This window comes from Pavona decussata, unplaced genomic scaffold, assembly GCF_977016875.1.
Source record: "Pavona decussata unplaced genomic scaffold, jaPavDecu1.1 SCAFFOLD_179, whole genome shotgun sequence".
Lineage (NCBI taxonomy): Eukaryota > Metazoa > Cnidaria > Anthozoa > Scleractinia > Agariciidae > Pavona > Pavona decussata.
This window is the reverse complement of record NW_028145589.1, coordinates 675,136-694,979: the sequence shown is the minus strand read 5'-3', so window position 1 is coordinate 694,979 and position 19,844 is coordinate 675,136. Positions and strand designations below refer to the sequence as shown.

The following is a 19,844-nucleotide window of genomic DNA, read 5'->3' as shown; positions in this document are numbered from 1 at the left end:
GAGGCGAAGAAAAAATAGCTACTTTTTATTATTGCACTTTTATTATTCTTTACTTTTTTTGCTCTAGTTAGTTGCACGTTATACGCCAGTTAGTTGCACGTGGCAGTGACCAACTCGAAAGCCTAAGCTCCTACGCACATTTTACTTTTCACATTTATGTAATTTAATCCTGTCTTTATGTTACTTTTCTTATATCTTGTAATTTCTTTTTGTTGTAAACCATTGAAATAGTGCATAATAATAAAAAAAACCTTAAGGAAAATTTTACGTTTACTCGATCTCCAGAGTTCGTATTAACATGATGACATCCTTTTATCTGACTGTCTATCTGTCAGTGTCTGTCTGCTTCTCCATCTCTCAAATTTGTGCGAAGGAGTGCGCCGCTTTAATTTAAATATATACTTCGCATTTTATACTGATTCGAGGTCTACACCGTTACTAACTGTGAACAGACTCCGTATGCAGTGTGGAGTAAGGTGCACGAAACTTTTAAGGCGAGCGGAGCATATTCACGGCATCCAGCGGCTTCTCGTGCGCCCTGTTTCTCTCTGCGGTAGCTTGTCCACAGGATACCCAAGCATGCAAAGCGATGCAAAGGACAAGAAAAAAATGGATAAGTTATTGTCTGAGCCTGTAGCTACTGTTATGATTTATCACTTCTTCCCTGGTGTGCTCTTTAACTAATCGAAATCATCAAAAGTTAGTTGCAGACACAGTAGGACAAGGTATCAAAGACCTTCAGTTAATTATATTTAGTCTCCTAATTCAAAGCAAACAATTATTACTGGGGATGGTAACGATTCTTATTTTGCAAATTCTCTTTTATGTGGCACGCTTTCTGAGATTTCCGATGTATTTTGTTTTGAGCGGTGTTATTGCCATTTATTACTTTCTAATTAATCATTGCTGACATTTTTTATGTTTTTAAAATCCTAGTTCCTTTTGCGACTGAACATTTTTCCACGTAATAAAAACCTGCACTCCGGTGTGAAGAAAAAAGAAGAAAAATTTTAATTCGCAAAGATGACAAATTTAGGATCATTATAATTCAGGTCTATAAAAAAATGTTTGTGGCATGCAATGGTCCGATTTTTGGCTTCTATGATCTGAAGAGTGGAAAATACATTTTTTAAATCAGTTATCTGCATATCATGTTAAACAAGATAAGCGTTAAGCCCCACAAGTTCAGCTATTGCCGGCGAGGATAAAGAGACTAGATCGTGGGAGGTGGCATCTACAATCAGGATCGTTAGATTTTTCTGTCTACAGACATAAAGGACGCGTACACCAATTAAAAGATATACTCACATTCATGAATTCATGTATATCAATTGAAAAAATGAAAGGACGGGGCAGACAGTTTCACAATGCTAGCTCCTAAAAAAGGCGATAAATGCTCACAACAAATTAAATATTTATTAATATTATTCATGGGTGTTGGAAAATGAATTGCAGTTAACAATAAGCACTGATGGTCAGTGATAAACGAAGCGAGAAAGTTTCACAATTTACCGCATAAATTATTACGTGGTAGGCAGAAAAAGACGTGCTGCATAGCTTGAGCATGTTCTTGTAAATATCCAATTTAGCAGCGTGATAGCAGTTTAGCTTTCAATAACTGCCTTTTAGGTGCTTGAAACTGCTTCGCTTTCCTGTCTTCTACGTCACCGAGTTTTAATAAATATCATGGGGAGAGCAATTAAAACCCCACGGCCGACAAGAAAATAGTTTAAGAACTTCATCTGACATTATTATCAAACTATAAAATACCAGCAATTTTGTGTTTTCTGCTAAAACGAATAACGATTATACTGTATGGAAATTATCCTGGGTTTAAAAATTGGCGTCTAAGATTGATATCTCTGAATAAAGATAATGTGGTGTGCGTTAGACCAAACATTGGAATTATCAAAATCCCCATTTTGATTAAGAATCGAATCCACGCCAGCTTCATACACCTTGGCCTATTGAGTCTACTTTGTTCTTTAAGAGTTTTTCAAAAGTTTTTTAAAACTAATTGTTTCATGTTGTTTACGCGGGTGTTCTCGAGGCACTTCCCGTGTTCTGTGTTTTAAATTTAAAATTGGAGCGAACAGCTGTCCGCCAGAGGTGACTTGAGGTATGAACTCATTCTAACAAATGAGAATTTTTGTTCACTGTCGTTGAAAGTCATTGGTTTAAAATGGTATTAAAAATGCCGCAGAAATCTCAAATCTTCTTCAAAGATGCGATCATATTTTCCCGTGACATTATTGAAAAAAGTAATATTAACTTTGGTAACATTCTTCCCCTTAATTGTTACCTTATCAGCCGGCAAAGCTCATTATTTAGTTGTCATAGAAAACCGATGTCAAACAAGTTGAATAAAAATGTTTCTTCGCGTGAAAACTTTAATATGTAGGCTACTGATGAAAACGTGAATTTTATGGAGAGAATTATAGGCCTAAAACATAAACATACATGTATAGCTCTGCAGGAGTTACTCACACAAGTCACTGTTTAATCGTCTCCCGAGTGAATTTTATTGTTTATTTTTGCTATGTTATTTTGATTTTGTCCTATCTGCATCCCACGGTTTGCCGATCGAAAACTTTGCGATTATCAATGTCATAAATCATTTACTGAAGCCGTGGCTTGATCAAGAATCATCATCTGAATATCGTCATCGCGACAAAGGCAATTTATTGAGAGGTGGTAGTGTTTTTCTATGCAAATTATTTAACGACCAATAGCGTGTTTCAACAGCCCAGCGCAACTTTGTAAATTTAAATTTCAACGTAGCTGCAGCGCGGATTTGATCGCCACCAACTTTGCCGGCATCGACACTATCGCGCGGGCGGGAGAGCGCGAGCATTTCGCGAACTGAGCGATTCTGAATACGGAAATGGGTAACAAGGGGTCAAAGAAATCAACCGTCGGCTCGAAAAAAAATAAGAGCAAGCTGACAGCAGAGGACATCCAAGAGCTACGACTGTCAACCGAATTTACTGAAGACGAACTTCACAAATGGCACAAAGCTTTCCGCGACAAGTGCCCAAATGGGAAAATGTCGGAGAAGAAATTCGCGGAAATGTACACGAACCACTATTCCACTGGCGACGCCTCGATTTTTGCTGGGCACGTTTTTCGCACTTTCGACAAAAACAGAGATGGGACAATTGACTTTCACGAATTCATTCAAGGGTTGTCCATCATTTCACGCGGTTCACAGGAGCAGAAATTGCGCTGGGCGTTTGAGATGTACGATAGGGATGGCAGCGGGAATGTTTCTCGCGTCGAGATGTTGGAAATTGTGCGCTCGATTTTCCGCCTCTCCGGGGACAAAATAAATCTGCCAAGAGATGAGAATACTCCAGAAAAGTTTACAAACAAACTGATGGCAAAGCTTGACCGTGACAATGACGGCACAATCACACAGAATGAGTTTGTACGCGGGGTACAGTGCTATCCCTCACTTATGCGGTTATTGGATCCAGCCGGCGCGAAGTAAACCAAACTAATGCCTTGCCAATGGTTTGCAATCTACTGTTTACATTCGCAATATGTTACGCTACGTTCAAATTTACGACGGAACGGTTCCCCAGAGGGAGCTAGCACAATGATCTGTCGAAGCGATACGTTTCATTTGGTTATTGTAAGATTTTTGGAGCACGAAAGGCGATATAGAATAGAATGAAAATGAGTCACGGTCTGTTTGCATGGTTTGGTCGATTTGGGCTTTTGATGTGCTGGGTTCACCTGATATCGATCGCTTTTTAAAATACATTCAAAGATAAAAAGAGCTGAATTTGGCCGGTGAACGATTCAGCCCGCTAGCTAGTTATTATATCAAAATAACACATAATTTTTGAGTATATGAAAATCAGTGAGGAGTCGTATCTGGTGTCACACCAACGCTGCAGATTTTCCTATTTTCCTTTTTCGAACGCCCGTAACAAATAATTTAACGCCGATAAATTTATGCGTCTAGTTTATTCTCGTACTTATAAGACCCAGTTGGGGTCTGCATTTGTCTAAAATGTGTTTAATATTTTAGTTGTTTTTACGGTTTGTCTTTAGAGTATCAAATAATACTTTTAAACTGAGTCTTTGAACACTAATGCGTACAGCAAAACCTTGACGGCCTCGCCATCAAATCGTATGGGAGGATTACCTTATTAACAATAGCTCACGGTTAGTGAAATCAACGAACGGTCGATCAGGCCTTTTGAAATATTAAACAACGGAACAGTATTTAAATGTGATGCGGTTAAGACAATTCACTTGAGCAAACGTAGTGACAGCTTTTCAGCAGCCCTTTTGAAAAAATTTAGATTGTGTAAAAAAGAAACATTGAATCTATAAGCCCGAGGGGTGTTTTCAACGAACCACGTTTTTTTAGTTTTTGATTGGCAATGAGAGCTGCGAACGAAAAGGGAGAACTTCCTTTGGCCTATGTAAATATTGTAGCTCTTGTTTTATTTATAAGTTCACAGCTGTGTGTCATCGCAATGGTAATTTTTGGGTTTAGCCTTGTCCTTTACAGATTACAATAGAATACAAATGTGGCGCCAATTGACCTGCAAAGATTCTTGTCTGCGTTCTCAATCTTTTGAAAAATATCATGCGAACGTAGGCCACTGATAACGACGAAACTTTAAAATATTGGTCTCAAAGATAAAGAAATCTTTTATTTAATTGTTTTTTCTGATGTTGAAATTCTTTTTTATGACAAGAGGGTGTGATCATAGCAACTTTTTTGTTTATAACGATAATAATTTCCATTCCTTGATGACGTACACGGTAAGAAATTTATACTGCAATGACCACATTGATTAGCTCTCATCAATCTTTGGACGAAAGTTCGTCGATAAATCGTGTTTTCTTAAGCTGATGAATAAGAAATTATAGCAAATAAACGAAAAAAATATATTCCGATGGCTTTGAGGTAAAAAAGATTTTACAAATAGAGTGCTTTTGTCGACGTGATAGCTTTTAGAGTTTTTCTTTAAGGAAAAAAATGCAGTATAACTGATTACAAATTAAACATTGTCAAGCCTCTTAACAAAGGCCGTTTCCATATTCGTTTTCCATGTATTGTATTGAACGCCTTATGCGCGATTTGAAAGGAAATGAAAGTTGAATTACTCAAAATATTTGTAACAAACATAAAATACTTAATATTTAATATGTTACACTAAAAGGAAAGCATTCTTTAACTCTTAAATACTAGAAACGTTATTAAAGAAACATTTGGCTTCTTCAGTGTGTCTGAGTGTTATTTTTGTTACATAGTACGTATATAGACTGATTAGCTCTGAAGTATACAATCTACGGTACATAAAAATACATTTAGCAATATATTTACCTTTGATGTGCTTACCCGCAATGGCGGGTCAGTGATGTGTCTCTTTTTGTTGCACGGTGTGGGTATCATCCTTGGTACTGATGTGAAAGAAAAATTATAAGTATGACCGTTTAAATAAGATTTATTGAGACTTTAAGCTTTATTTAAAACTTTGATGTCTATTATATTGAACAAGACAGTTTAATTATTGGAAAGTTATAGAAGTAGGACATTCTCCAACGTTCTAAAGTATTTCAACTGTAAAATAGAATTCCTTTCAAAACAGCTCACTTTTAATTATTTACACTTTTAAAAAGTTAGAGCCACCCAGTGAACACTGCGGGAGAGTACTGATAAACAATTTTCATCTGAGCGGGCCGGATTAGCCAGGCTCTGATAATCTTCATGTTACTATCTACAAGGAATCGGTTAACTAGACTGCCTCTTCTCTTTAACGAGCCAACGTTTAAATTACTTTAATCAGACAAGAGTATTCAGTCAACACATTGTCATGCAACTGAACCGAATGTATAGAAAATAGAAACTTCCAGATTTAAGGTGCCAGGCCTGGGATGAAAATCGAGGGGGAGTTGAGAGATAAAAGCTTAAGAAACAAATAAACAAATATAGGACACCTTAATTGATGAGGTTTTGTGCGTCACCAGCTTAACATCTGAAATGACAAAAGAAAACTGGAGCAGCAAGTCGGGTGAATTTACACTGAAAACAGACTTCCGGCAGCTTTTCAGGATGATATACAGCGTTTTGATGATGCTAGCATCATTATCAAGGCAAAGTGTCTGTTTCATCAAAACGTCGCACAGTATTAGTTTTAATTTTTTAACACAAGTTTTTCAGTGGAGCTCAAGTCATATACAGCTTTGCCAGTTTTATTTAGGCGTTGCCAAGGTAGTTGATATCGTGTACACTGTTATCAATGGTCTTATAAATTACCTGATCCCAGATTGTCTGATCCTGGACTTTCCCCGAATTAATTGGGTTCAATGAGTCAAAGGGAAAAAAACATAGAAGCAAACAAGCAAACAAACAACTTAAAGTTAAAATCAACAACAAACAACCAAAAAAACCACAACAACAACAACGTGTCGCACGAAAAACAGGCACCTTTATGACTCAATTTAAAGACCATCGCGTGAATATCGTCTACTGTTGATGTTATATCGAGTTAGACTCGTGTAATGAATAAATAAAGTGAAGGATCACTGAAAATAATTGGGTACGAGAATAGCCTGATGCCGAAAACTCGATCCTCGTCACTAGATAGGACTTCAACGGTTCTCACAGTTGAAATATAATTGCAAATAAATAGCTATGGACAAAGTTTCTCCACCAACCGATTTTATTATCCGAGATCAATACATCAAACGTATCAAATTCAGTGCAGTGCAGTGGGAGCAGGGATGGTGCAGTGGTGAGAGCACTCGCCTCCCACCAATGTGGCCGGACTCGGCGTCATATGTGGGTAGAGTTTGTTGTTGGTTCTTGTCCCCGCTCCGAGGGTTTTTCACCGGGTACTCCGATTTACCTCCCTCCACAAAAACCAACATTTCCAAATTCCAATTCGACCTGGAAACAGTGGAGAGAGGAGCCACCCCGTGGATTCCACTGAAATTCTTATTCATTTATTTATTATTTATTTATTTTATAAATCCTTTTTGGTAAAATCAATAATGGCGCTCTATATCCGGGACTTAAATGCGTTGTTCGCGCGAAAATTGGAATTCATCGTGACTGTCGTGTACGTTTGTACTTTTTGCGAGTATTAATAGCTACCTATCCTATACTTTTGTTTCTAACTAGTTAGCCGTAGTTTTAGTTGGAGGATTGATGGGATTTAAGGGAAAGGTCATGCCCAAAACATTTTTTTTTCTTGCTGAGCCTTTTAAAAGAGAGATGTGGAAAAAGAAAAATAGCCCAAAGGGAGTTCACCTAAAATAGAGGAGTTTTTGAAAAATGCCAGTTGTGAAAACTATTAATCGAAACTATCTTAATTTAATAGCCAATTTCATCTCTTTCTTCTCTCTTCAGGTGGGTTGTGGGGGGGGGGGGGGGGGGGGAAGCTTTGGGAAGAAGGCCGACCATTTTATCCATGGATAAAATAATTCCACCAGACCTCATCTCCTCGCCGGCCAGAAAAAGAATAAATAAATAAATAACTGATAAAAAAGATCCGTTATTGCCCGCGACAAGCTGGATTGCCTGACTTCCTAGTCGCCAGAGGGTTGAGTGCTTTTGAAAAGGGAACATGGGGGACTATCTCACACCTTCACATGAAAATTGGCATTTTTTTCTAGGTTCTCATTTTATTTTCAGAATCCATTTCTTAGTTATGTTAGTTTACAACTTTTCTCTTCAAAGCACTGTTCAAAGCGACGTCTTTACTTACTCGTTATTAAACTAGCGCAAGCTCCGCCAGATTTGTACATGTCGAGTTCTTTTGACAGAGAAACAAACAAACAAACAAACAAAGGAAATCTGTAATTTTAACTGATATGGCTGAGCAAGCTAAGAATCCTCCTAAATACTAATCTATAAATTTTTCATACAGTAAAAACTCCGCATGTAAGAACCTTGTAGAACATGTAGGCTAACATTTTGACGTTAAACGCCCAATTATTAAATGTAGGAAACTTTTGATCCTAATAATTGAAACATGTTCTTATTTGGAATATAACGGAAAAAATAATAATACCAGTCTTTATCTGGCAATCAAAATGTACAGAATTGCTGTAATCAGTCAGTATAAAAACTTGATTATCGTTCTCCGAAAACTCACCGAGCTCTGAGCTGGCGCCATGTTGTGACGTCACGCGGTTATCAAATTTGATAACTGTGCCGGACTGTTATCCTCTTCACAATTACAATAACATTTATCAACCAATGTCACGGAGCACTGTCAGTGCAGTAGAAACACCTTTTGTTGTGAAGAAAATAACAACCTATTTGATATGAACCTGATACGGCCTACATCCTCAGTAGATTTCAATTGTATAAGAGCCTTTTTGGTCTACCCATGCAGGTAAAATCTATGTTCTCATATATTGAGTGTTTTACAGTATCTCGACGTTATAAATTTCCTGTTTACTGATTGATTCATGGTTCCCATTTTCTCTTCAAGTAACAGTAAGGCTTACAGCATCCATTTAGAATGGGATAACACAATAAACAGGGTAAAAAAGGAACAAGAATGCCCAGAGTCACCCATCTTGCCGCACACTCAATCCCAGGCCGCTCACACGCACACGGTTCGTCGGCCCAGTTTCTTTCCATTTCACGGTCTTTTGTGCAATGATAGAACAAAGCTTTCACGCAGCATATGCATGTGCAGCACTCTAAGAGCTCTGCGCTGTCACCTTTTATCAGTTCTCTATCATGGTTTCTTTGTAATTCCATTACTTCTGGTAGTGTGTCTAAGGATTGGGGATTTGTTCTGTTTTGGAAGTAGATGGTATTTCCCAAGTTAATGACCGTTTGTGTATCCTCAGATATAGCCCGATACTGATATCGTCCCCTTCCGAAGCCATTTTTACCAAGATATGAAAAGTACGAGAACTGCGGCTGGACTTGTATGGGTTGTTCATCCGCTATTAGGTCGGTCACATAGCCTCTTTCTTTATCCAATGTTCGTAACCACTCGTGCGGGTTCACCTCTTGGCGTTGCTTCCTCACTATTTTCTCGGGATTGGATTTGCATCTCCTAAGGGAGTTATGTTTCTTCATCAAATTTGAGTCACACTGTTTCGATGTTCCCTGCAAAGGCCTTGCTGTATCATTTGAAGAATCACTGAAAAGGCGGCCAAGTGAAACCGCTCTCGTACTGGGATTCATGTTTGCACATCAGGCTAGAAATAAACAATTCATTCATGAATCGTAATAGCTTTACTTTGCAGTTACCCAGATTCAGAACGGAACGCTTTAAGAATTCTTTTCTTCTGCCTTGTGCACATAACATTTCTATGTAAATTGTTCCTTCTTAATTTTAGGATTTAACTGTATGTTATGATTAGTATATAGTCTAGGTTCGTTATACATATGTACACATATGCAGATACGAAGTTAAATTCAGTCCTTGCGTATTTTTAACCAATCAGAATGCAGAAAATCAAACGTTCAAAGTCCATTTTTTGAAATAAAATTCAATAAGCTTTTGTGGAAATTTGAATCTATCCAAGGGCGTCAAGTACTCCTTTAAGGGGGTGGGGGTGAGGGACAAGTTTATTAGCTTACTCTGTTACATGTCGTCCGCGTTAAATAAAGGATCTATTTTAGCCTATTCCAGGCTCCTAGAGAGACGCACGAAGGAGAGGCGAGGGGACGAAAACAAGGGGGAACTCTCCCCCAGTCCCCCCTCGTTTTCGTCCCCTCGCCTTTCCTTCGCGCGTCTCTCTAGGAGCCTGGAACAGGCTAATCTATTTTCGTTCGTCTCGCCCACTCCTTCGCGTCTCTCCCGGTTTACGGGAAAAACAATAATATATTTCCACCCATTTGCTGATCGCTATACTTTGAGGATTCAAAAACAAACAAACAAAAAATCAAAACCATCAATAGCATTATTTTTCGGAATTTGTAGAACAATCTAATTTTTAGCGTTGTTTTTGAGGTGGAAGGTTTGGTAATTATAAGAAAAAAAAAAAAACAAATTAAACGTCCTCTATGTTTTGGAGGTCGCTATACTAACGGGACTAAAAGCGTCATTAAAAACTGTGGAGCAAATAAAACGAAACAAGAACAAGGCCCATTTCACTAGTTAGGAAAATATATTATTCCAATGTTTCGGAAGGCGCGCCTTTCTTCTTCAGCCGGGGTATATCAGATATACCCTGAAGAGGAAAGGCCGTTTCTTTCGAAATATTAGATTAATATATTTTCCTGACCCGTGAAATCGGCCTTGTTCTTGTTTCGTGTTATTTGTTCTACAATTTATTTTGCTGATAAGATCCTTTACTGCAGGATCCGGTGCTTTTATGTTGTCGCGGTGGTCCGCTTTCAGACGCAGTTACTAATTTAAAATTGTGATCACGTTCGGGGTTTTCTGGATTTTAATAGTAGTCAAAATCCAAATTGTGTCGCCTGTTGTTAGCCTATTCTGGATCTTTTTAATCTTCAACGTACACTTGAGGTGTTGTTGAGTTCAGTCGCCAGTAAAAACGGCTGCATAGTTTCACCATAATGAGTCTTCAATATCGTAAGAAGTATGCAAACATTATATCAATATCAAAAGAATTCATATAACTACTATGTTTTCTAATATTAAGTACTTAAGAATTTCGCTACAACAATGCGATTCATATCAGTTGAAAATAGTTCGCAGATGTGCTTGACACTGCCAAAGCTGAGTATTGGCATTGAAATTACATAAATAACTCTATTATGTAAGCTTAATAAAAAGTGTCTTACCAAAAATATCCTTCGCTTCCCCTTTGCTCCACTAGGGAATATCTGATGAAGTTTCTTCAAAATTATGGATGTTTTGCGATTTAAGATATCTTTTCGCTGAAGAAACTGCACTGCATAAAGAAAATTTAATGTCGTTTTGACTTATATTTTCGATTGATTCGTACCTGCTTCAACCTACGCCATCTTGACGTCATCCTTGACGTCTTTTCAGCGAAATAAATCCCCAATTTGCATTTTTTGACACTTTTTCCTGTCATTTTAGAATACATTACAGATAAAGAGTTATGGTTTGTTTTTCGTGTGGACTTGATGATCACTGATCAATTCTAACTCTAAGCGGTTACAAATGAACCAAACATAATTTCTTTTACTGTTTTGAATGGTAAAAGTTGATGTGCCTGTCTCACAAATATCTGAAATATTAAGCACTTTCACTTGAATTGAGTGGCTGTTTAGAATTGGGGGAGGGAGGGAGGGAGGGAGGGAGGGAGGGGGGGGGGAAAGGGAAACATAAAGAAGCGATGACAAATAATTCCTGTACAAATTGATTTCGGACATATTTAACTCAGACTGAACTGAAGGTACTGGACAAAAGATTTTGAGAAATGTGGGTTTTGGTGGAAAGTGAGCAATTGTGTTTTCAAGTTTCTATCAGGAGCCCATGATCTGAGCTTCTGTTTTCTCTGATATTCCTCTCTGTTAAGTCCACACACAGTAGGCAAATCTGTAGGAAAACGTTAACGTTGATTATTTGACTCATGTTAAATCTGGAGATAGAGGATATTACACGGCAGCACGAAGATATGAATTTTATTTTCTAGTGGTAAAAACAACATTTCACGAAGGAGCGCAGCGAGTAAAATATTGTTTTTAAAACGAGAAAATAAAATTCATATCTTCAAGCAGTCACCGTATAATTTTCTTGTTATTATACAGAACAAATCTATGGCTCATCATTTTTCATCGGCTGTCTGCACCAACGACAAAAAACTGGACAAATGACGTCATCAATATCCTCACTAGTGAGGAAATGGAAAATACGTCACTCGGGTCCCGGATGTAGTTCTGTATGAATTTACGAGTGGTGTATTTTCCAGTAAAACACTCCTGTCTATGTAATAAGCCGCCATATTTGATCAGTCGAAATCTTTGGCCAGGTATATATCTTCAATCCACAATGTTTGAATGTTTCAGAAACTGATTTTCTACACAATCCCGTTTTCAGGCCTTTTTCCGTTTAAGATTGGGAGGGGCGGAAAAAACATCCTGGCATCGGCTGGTCACGTGACCACCAAACACCCGAAAATCTTGGCGATTACTAGATTATGCATAATGTTGATATCGACTGGCACCTCGTGTTGGGCTTAATAAACGCCTGTCATGCTGGCTACATCGAGGCTCGAAATTTGCGTAATATCATCGTAGCAAGATGGCGGAAACAGGCAGAAATCCGTCGTCATTCGGCTTAGGTTGGCTCTAAACTACTGTAAGTTTCCTTCTTTTAGTTTCTTTCAGTCCTCAAGTGAGGAGTTTTTAAAAGGCCTAGACGTTATTGTCGTTCTACAAGATTGTAAATAATATGGTTCCGGAACATCTTAGTTCACGCTTTGTCTTCCGTTCTGATACTTTAACTTATAACCTAAGAGATAATGATGGTACGCTTGCTTTCCCACAGCCCCACACTAATTATTGCAAAAGAAGTCTGTCTTACAGCGGAGTTGTACTGTGGAATAGTCTACCCTTGAATATTCGACAGTCGCTGTCTCTTAATGAATTTAAATCTAAGCTGAAGAATTATGATTTTGACAGTAGTCTTATATAAATTTAATTTTGTTTTTATACACGGCTTCCTTGTAAAGCAGGTTTTTATCATTTGTCTTATTGTAGTAGCTATTTACAACATTAATTCAGTTAGGTAGTTAGATTTTAAATTAAATATTGTATAGTCCTGAAGGAAACACCGTGTCTAAATAAAGATTTTACGTTACCTTTACCTTACCTTACCGTTCTTCCAAATGGTTCCTGGAAATTGCTACTGTTCCAGTTCCTACCTGACTTCTTGCCCTTCAAGGGAGACAAAAACGATCACTCTTTGTCCAGGGGCGGATCCAGGAATTTTGGATAGGGGAGTCCAAAATTTGATTCAGATATACTGTTAAAACGTTTTTGAGGGAAATTACTTATCTCCTACGCCTCTGAGTTTCCCCCCCCCCCCCCCCCGCCCCCTCTCTACTCCCTGTCAGCATATTTTACACACTCCATAAGATTTCTCGGTCGTAAATTTGGTGTGCGCTGTTTCCAAAAGTATTGCCATATTCCTTTCACTCAGAAAGAAGTGCGGGTGGTGTAGGTAAGTCCGGTTGCGCTAGCCTGAAGAACAGGCGTTATTTTTTTGCGTTTTTCAAGCGAGCGGAGGCAAGCGCGAGACGAGCGCGGAGAGCGAGTCACGCGCGACGAGCCCTCCCGTCGCGCGTCACTCGTGCTTCGCGCTCGCCTCGTGTGCGCCTCCACTCGCCTGAAAAAAAAAAACGCAAAAAAATAAAAAATAAAAAAAATAAATAATAATAATAATAATAATAATAATAATAATAGTAATAATAATAATAATAATAATAATAACGCCTGTTCTGCAGCCTACTTTTCAGCTAAATAATTACGAAGACTGTCATGCTTCACAACGGCAGATAGAACCGGTTGAAAGAAAGCAGAGAAGGGCACATGTTTTTGTGAACGACGGTTGGGCGATACTGCTTTGCGAGCAGACCACTTGAGGGTACCCCCTCAAAATTGCATTTTTAAATATACCTGGGATTTAGTTTAATGGCGAAATGATCTTTTAAAAATTTGCTCTAAGTCGCATCCTTTTTTAGAAAATGAAATAATAATAATTACCAATCAAATTTCATGGCTTACCTGCACTAGCCATCAGGTTGCAGTAAAATATATAGGGCAAAGAAAGTCATTTTGTGGGGAAATTTTGCAGTTTCTGACATTAACAGTTCTATTTTTCTATTCTTATCTTTATTGTTGTAGTTTTGCGTGTTAGCTGTGCGAGCACTTAGCAAAGTGGATGAATAAAAGTTAGTATTAATATTGACAAAAAATTGAGGGATTTAAAAATGGGTGTAATAAAGTGGTAATTGAACTTCGTGTCGTACAATTTACGTCTGGAATCATGATTTGCACTCCACTCAGGTCAGTAAGCATTATATATGCTGCTTGGGTCTTGAGCTCCCGGCTCTTATATGGAAAAACACTGACTGAAAGGCATATTTTGGCTAAACAAGAGCATACAACTTTAATAGAATACACATCTTTCACCATATCGAAAAGAATGGTGATTATAAATTATATTAAATTTTAATTTGACTAAATTCTTTACCCGATGGAACAAGGTGCGTCAGTTACGTGTGATTTGCACAACAAAAAAGCGGTGTTTAAACGATAAAACGAAGTTTTCTTTTGCCTTAATTGTAATAGCGACATCTAAGGCTTACCAATTTCTTCTAAGTCAATTTTAACTCCAGTTAGAGATGAGTCTAACTTATTGACGCATTCTTTATATAATGTAATCTAACAACATAAAGTCTTAACAAATCTAAAGTAAATAACTTTGTCTACCATGCAACAGGGAGACAAAATCTACTAAAATAATCAACCGTTTCTATATTTCTTTTTAAGTGATGAGTTTTAGCGCTTCTGTTTAAATTTAGAATATCAGGCATGGGTGCTGTGTTTATTTCATTCACTGGCATAAGGGTAAATGTTGCATTATCCCCGCCGATAAACAGGAAATAAACTAAATTACTTCATTTTTGTCTTCAGGAGTAACTGGCCAGTACTGGCTTACTGTCTTGAACAGCAACGCAAGATTCCACGCGCGGAACGCACGATTCGTGGGTACACTCACCCATTGCTGCGTTCATGATAAGTTCGTTGTAGACGAAATAATTTCGCTTTTTTTATCGTTCTGTTTGCGTGAGTAGGTGAGTTTGAGTGGCATTATTGTGAAATAAGAATTCATGGTCAGGGATAGTTTTGACCTTATCCGCAGTGTAGTTTATAGACTTTATAGTTTTGACTTACTTAAGGAGAAATATTTTAAGCGTAAAATATCAGATAATTCATGTCACTCAAGCAGAGTCTATCAATGGTATAATCGGTCAATTTATGAAATTTAGTTGTTTGTTTTTTTTTCTGTTTTATTGATTCTAATTTTGCAACGAGGCCAATCACAGTACTAAAACTGCTGCTACTACTAGTATGATAATGATAATAATAATAATAATAATAATAATAATAATAATAATAATAATAATAATAATAATAATAATAATAAGTTGCCGAAACATGTCCTTAAAATTTAGAAGTCTTGTTCTCTTCATCAAGATTATCACTAAATTGCTGCTTTTACGTCCTGTTAATAATAATAATAATAATAGTTGGAAATTTCCAGTTGAGTAGCCTTGTCATAATTGTCCTCTCTTGGGAGAACATAAAAACTATACTGAATCTTTCAGTCTGTGCAGCGTGCGCGTAAGTGGTTGCAATAGATTCGCTCTGACGAAGGGCTAACGCTGGAAAATTCAGCCCTCAAATCTCTTTATGGCGTAACCAATTTATCATCAGTTATCAACTCTGTTGGTAAACCAAACATTCGTTTCTACTCCCTACCGACGCAGCACCGCAGTTTCTAATCTCCTTATGGTTGCAATAGACATTGGGACATTTGAGATATTCGCATAATTATAAGGAGATTTTGAACCATGCATGGTGATGTGAGCTCTCGTTCATGAGCGTCAAATCATAAATTGTTTACTATTCAAATGAAAGCTAATGAGTTCTACTGTCTATGTTTTGCTGTTCATTTATCTGATCGTTTTTTATGTACACGGTTGTTCTAGCCTTTAGGCTGTTGAAGTTCTAACCATTCAAATGAATTGAAACAGCTGTAGTGTCGTTCTGACTGACGTACGAGGTACATCTAAAGTGCGACTAAAACACGAAGAAATATGTACGTATTTTGTCACATATCGTCTATATTGCCATCTCAGTTCGTGGACATAAGTTGGTTGGCGCTGTGGTTGGCTCGTCAATTATTATGCCATGGTTAGCTGCATCAGGTAGGCCACTTGACTGACTGCCCTCGGTGTCGTCCTTCCTTGTAGCGCAATCATGGCATCTAAAGCAAACCTCAAACGGCAGGTAGCACAACAGACAAGGCAAAAAAATGGAAATAAATCCCATGATACCCCACCGACCAACACACTCGCTCACAGGCCCCTTACACGAACACGGATGCTCGGCCACTTTGCCTTCATCCTCGTCGTCATGTGTGCAGTGGTAGAACAGTGCCTTCACACAGCACATACACGTACAGCAGTCCAGTAAGTCGTTGTATTCCGCTTGCCTTTCCTGGCGTTCTAGTTCCTCAATTTCTTGGCAGATAACATTTGTCGCGTATGGCGAAACAATGGAAGTGCTTGTGAGCAGAACAGGCCGATCAGCTAGGATGTCATGCGCAGAAGGAAGTCTCCCTCGGGTTCGCGGCGGGTTTTTCCCCGATGGGGTAAGCCTCCCTAGATAAGCGAAATAACGAAGAGGAGGTGGGGGCTCCCGGCCAGAAAGAGACCCTGTGCTTCTGCGGCCACCAGCCTTCACATGCCCGGTACTTCTTCTCCCGGGGGCCACGACAAACGGCCCGCTAGCATGCCGCTGAAAGCCGTTCACTTGAACAGGTTTCTGCTTTTGCGAGAGGTCGTTTTCCGATGACCGCGCCAGATGTTCAGGGCTTGATTTCGAGCGGGAAACCTTTCGTTTCGGCGACATTTTGACATTGTTATTTTCTGGCTGAGAACTGCATGCTTGAGTGGCTTGTGGTGTTGTTTGAGTGCTTGGTTTTTCTGTGCGAATCCCAGTCGGTGTGTACTCGTGTTTTAACGTGCAATATTCTCCTTCCAAATCGACGTCAATTTGAGTAGAACACGATGGTGGCTCGTTTCGATACATCCTGACCCTAGCACATTACTTGTATGTCTTTATTTCCTAGAGAAAAAAGGCAAGAAATAAAACAAAAAATCAAGCTTACTAAAAGTCAATACAACTAATATAACTTCACGGTCGCCGCTTCCAATGCATTCTAAACACTTTTATAAGGACTTTTCTTTAGCAGTCAATACAATGAAAACATGGTTTACTCTCAGTCCACAAATTGCACATTTTTTCCCTCTCCGCGTTAAGCTGTACAGCAACCACGACTTCTAGCTACAAAGTAAAAGATATGATCTGTGAAAGCTGTTGCGTGAAAATGCTTTTTATTTCGCTTTACTTTCATGATAATTTAATTGAAAACAGCAACATGTAAATTAAAGACGCTTTTTAATAACATCGCTCTTTTATCAGCCTTTTGTATATTAAACATGAAGAAAAAACATCGCTTTAAAATGTTGGATCGGTTCATCGCTTGAAACCAACCTCTTTCCAGCGAGTGTTTTGCCCCAGAATTTTAATTGCGAAAACAGCTAACCGAAACCATGATTTTAGATTGAAAAGAAAAACATATTTTTTTACAAGAACTTGAAACTTGTGGCAAACGTACATCGATAAGAGCGAAGGGTTGATTACACCTGCTACAAAGGACCACGCTTAAACATTCATCGAATTCAACAGCTTACCTCGGCAACAATATTTCTCCACAGATCCTATCCATAATAATTCCGTGACAATTTTCGTAAACCAACTCCTCAACGGACCCTTTAATAAAATCACCATGCAACTAAAGAAATTCTCAATTGATCGCGATTTCAGTTGGAGCACGCGAAAAATACAAGGTTGATTACCACAACAATGGATCGGGCCTTTCTGACACCGGAATTGCGTCAAACAGTTTTTCATGTCTTTAATAATTCATCGCCCTGTCAATCATCCTTTGGTAGGCTATTTCTTGTTAACTTTACTGTTGTGAAACAAGCTGCGCTAAACGTCTTTTACATTGTGCTTTGTTTGTACCAATTCATAAGAGCCCCTTCTTTCGAAGCTCAGAACATTATCCGTCTCTAAAGTTTAGCATTTTCGTCATTTCATGTAGTGATTACAATTTCTGTTTTTTTTTTTTGTCAAGATGAATATGGAAAACTAGATAACATTCTACTTATGCAAACAGAGGTGTCAGTTACAATAATTTGGCACTTTTTTTTTCATTTTTATGCCAATATTTTTTTTTACGTAAAATCCTAATTAAGATGCAAATTAGTTCTAGGTTAACAACGATGCTTCTTTATATTGGCTGCATGGCTATCACCGTAGAATGCGAAATAAAAATAACTAGCTATAAATAATCATTTAAACGGCACGATATGCATTTATTGGACGTTAGATGGGCGGTAAGGGAAAAATACGTGACTTAAAGCAGAGGGCAAGAATTTTAGCTTAGTCATCATCTATGTTATTTAGACGTGATGGGCTAATGCAGCTGTTTCATGGAATGGATACTTAAATTATCAAATTCTAGCGAAACATTTGAGAAGGATCATTTCAAGAAGTCATCTCGCGGAAATTCCACATTTCGAAGTGCTCAGTATATTCTTTTATGCGGTTTACGAGTATTAACCTTACACTGCCTGCGAGTCGAGTTTCGGGTGTTGTTCTAACTTTTGAAACCTCCTTCACGGGTACGGGGTTGGGCTCGTGAAACAATCCTTCCCCAAGATCGTGTGCCCCTCCGGCTAGTTCAGAATTTCAGCACGAGGACAGGAGGCTGAGTATTTTTAGCCTGTGGAAGAAATCCTAATGCTGTTAATTACGCTGCACAAGGTGGTTATGATTTTTGAGTCTCAGGCTGCCTTTCGAGCTACTATGTCAATATATATCGAGCTGTTCTTCATTGTTGGACATACAGCGCCACACTGAACGGTGTTATTTTTACTCTGCACAAGATATTTACATGGCATACGTTACTTAATCTCAAAATTAAGTAGAATGCTTAAGCCGATATCACTTCCATCAAATCAAAAATTGTGAATAACTGCATACAAGAAATTTCGTTGGAACGCTGATTTCTATGCGATGTAGTTAGCCAGGAATGCAGTCTTTGTCATGGCGTTTGCAGCAAGGAAGTATTGAAAATGTAATACCGATATAAAATGGCAAGCTTACAGTAAAATGCCTTTACAGACACAATATCTTGGCATCGTCCTTTTGGTAAATAAAAATATCGCACCATATACCTCGGGAAGGAGATATGCATGAGGGCGTATGATACAGCGATGGTGTCAAAGGTGTACTAAAAATATTTTTTTCTGTTTTTCACTGACTTTAGCTGTTTTTATTTTGTTCACAAAATAAATCATTCGTGTTCATCAGAATGATAAGAAGTCTAAACGTATATAAAATATCAGATGTATTTGCTTCGCAGCAAACGTGCTCTTGAGGTCAATGTGAGTTGAAAGCTGTACTGATCATTTCCTTCCGCCGTACATGACGATGTGAGATGTGAAAACGCATTTTAAATCTAGCATAGTTCTCTGTTCAAGTGTTTACTCACTAGCTAAGTATGGAAAATCAGTGTTAGAGTAGGTCAGTTATATTGCTTCATTTAGGCCAAAGTTAACGTTAGTTTGGTGGATAAAAAATGGCTCACTTTTAAAAATAGCTAATAATTAAACTGGAGTAGAATTTACGCCTGCTTGAAACAAAGTTGTTAGTCTATTTATCTAACCAGCTTAAAGATAAAGTGCCCAGTTACAAGGAAACGTTTTTAAAATGTTGCTGATTATTCAGTATATTGAAGTTGTTGCTAGTCGTAGTTCATAAGAGTTTCAGTTTTTCTTTTCATTTCTTGATGAATACCAAGCTTATAGCCTCATTTGTTCTCGTCCGTCTTTCATGAAGGGACTCATAACATTTGATTTGATGAATCAGGCATATTTCTCCATCTTGTTGAACTGAATCAATTTTACAATTCGGGGCTCCATTACCAGGAAAAACAAATTACGCTTGGGGCAATTTAAACGTCGCGGTTTGGTCGCAGGACCGTATAAAATTCAAGCTTCAGAGCGGCAGTGGACAAAAATTGTAATCAGGTTATAGATAAAGATTGAAG

At 38.1% G+C, this 19,844-nt stretch overlaps 1 protein-coding gene and 1 pseudogene across 2 annotated transcripts; one reads left to right on the top strand and one right to left on the bottom strand.

Moving 5' to 3' along the window:
- Positions 1–2,732: 2,732 nt before the first annotated feature.
- Positions 2,733–5,244, top strand: LOC146463309 (hippocalcin-like protein 1 pseudogene; annotated as a pseudogene).
- Positions 5,245–14,016: 8,772 nt separating this feature from the next.
- Positions 14,017–18,894, bottom strand: LOC146463308 (uncharacterized). 2 transcript variants are annotated; one of them, XM_085084535.1, is made up of 2 exons: positions 17,419–18,894; positions 14,017–16,789 (listed from the first exon to the last, which is right to left on the bottom strand). In XM_085084535.1, exon 2 carries the CDS (start codon positions 16,751–16,753, stop codon positions 15,782–15,784), a length of 972 nt encoding a protein of 323 aa, XP_084940661.1. In that variant the 5' UTR covers positions 16,754–16,789; positions 17,419–18,894; the 3' UTR covers positions 14,017–15,781. The 2 variants fall into 2 exon arrangements, with proteins under 2 accessions (XP_084940661.1, XP_084940662.1); XM_085084536.1 differs by lacking the exon at positions 17,419–18,894 and adding an exon at positions 16,942–17,387.
- Positions 18,895–19,844: the final 950 nt, after the last annotated feature.

Bases quoted from the DNA above. Each gene is read 5' to 3' on its own strand.
- LOC146463308 (XM_085084535.1), bottom strand. From the start codon at position 16,753: ATGTATCGAAACGAGCCACCATCGTGTTCTACTCAAATTGACGTCGAT.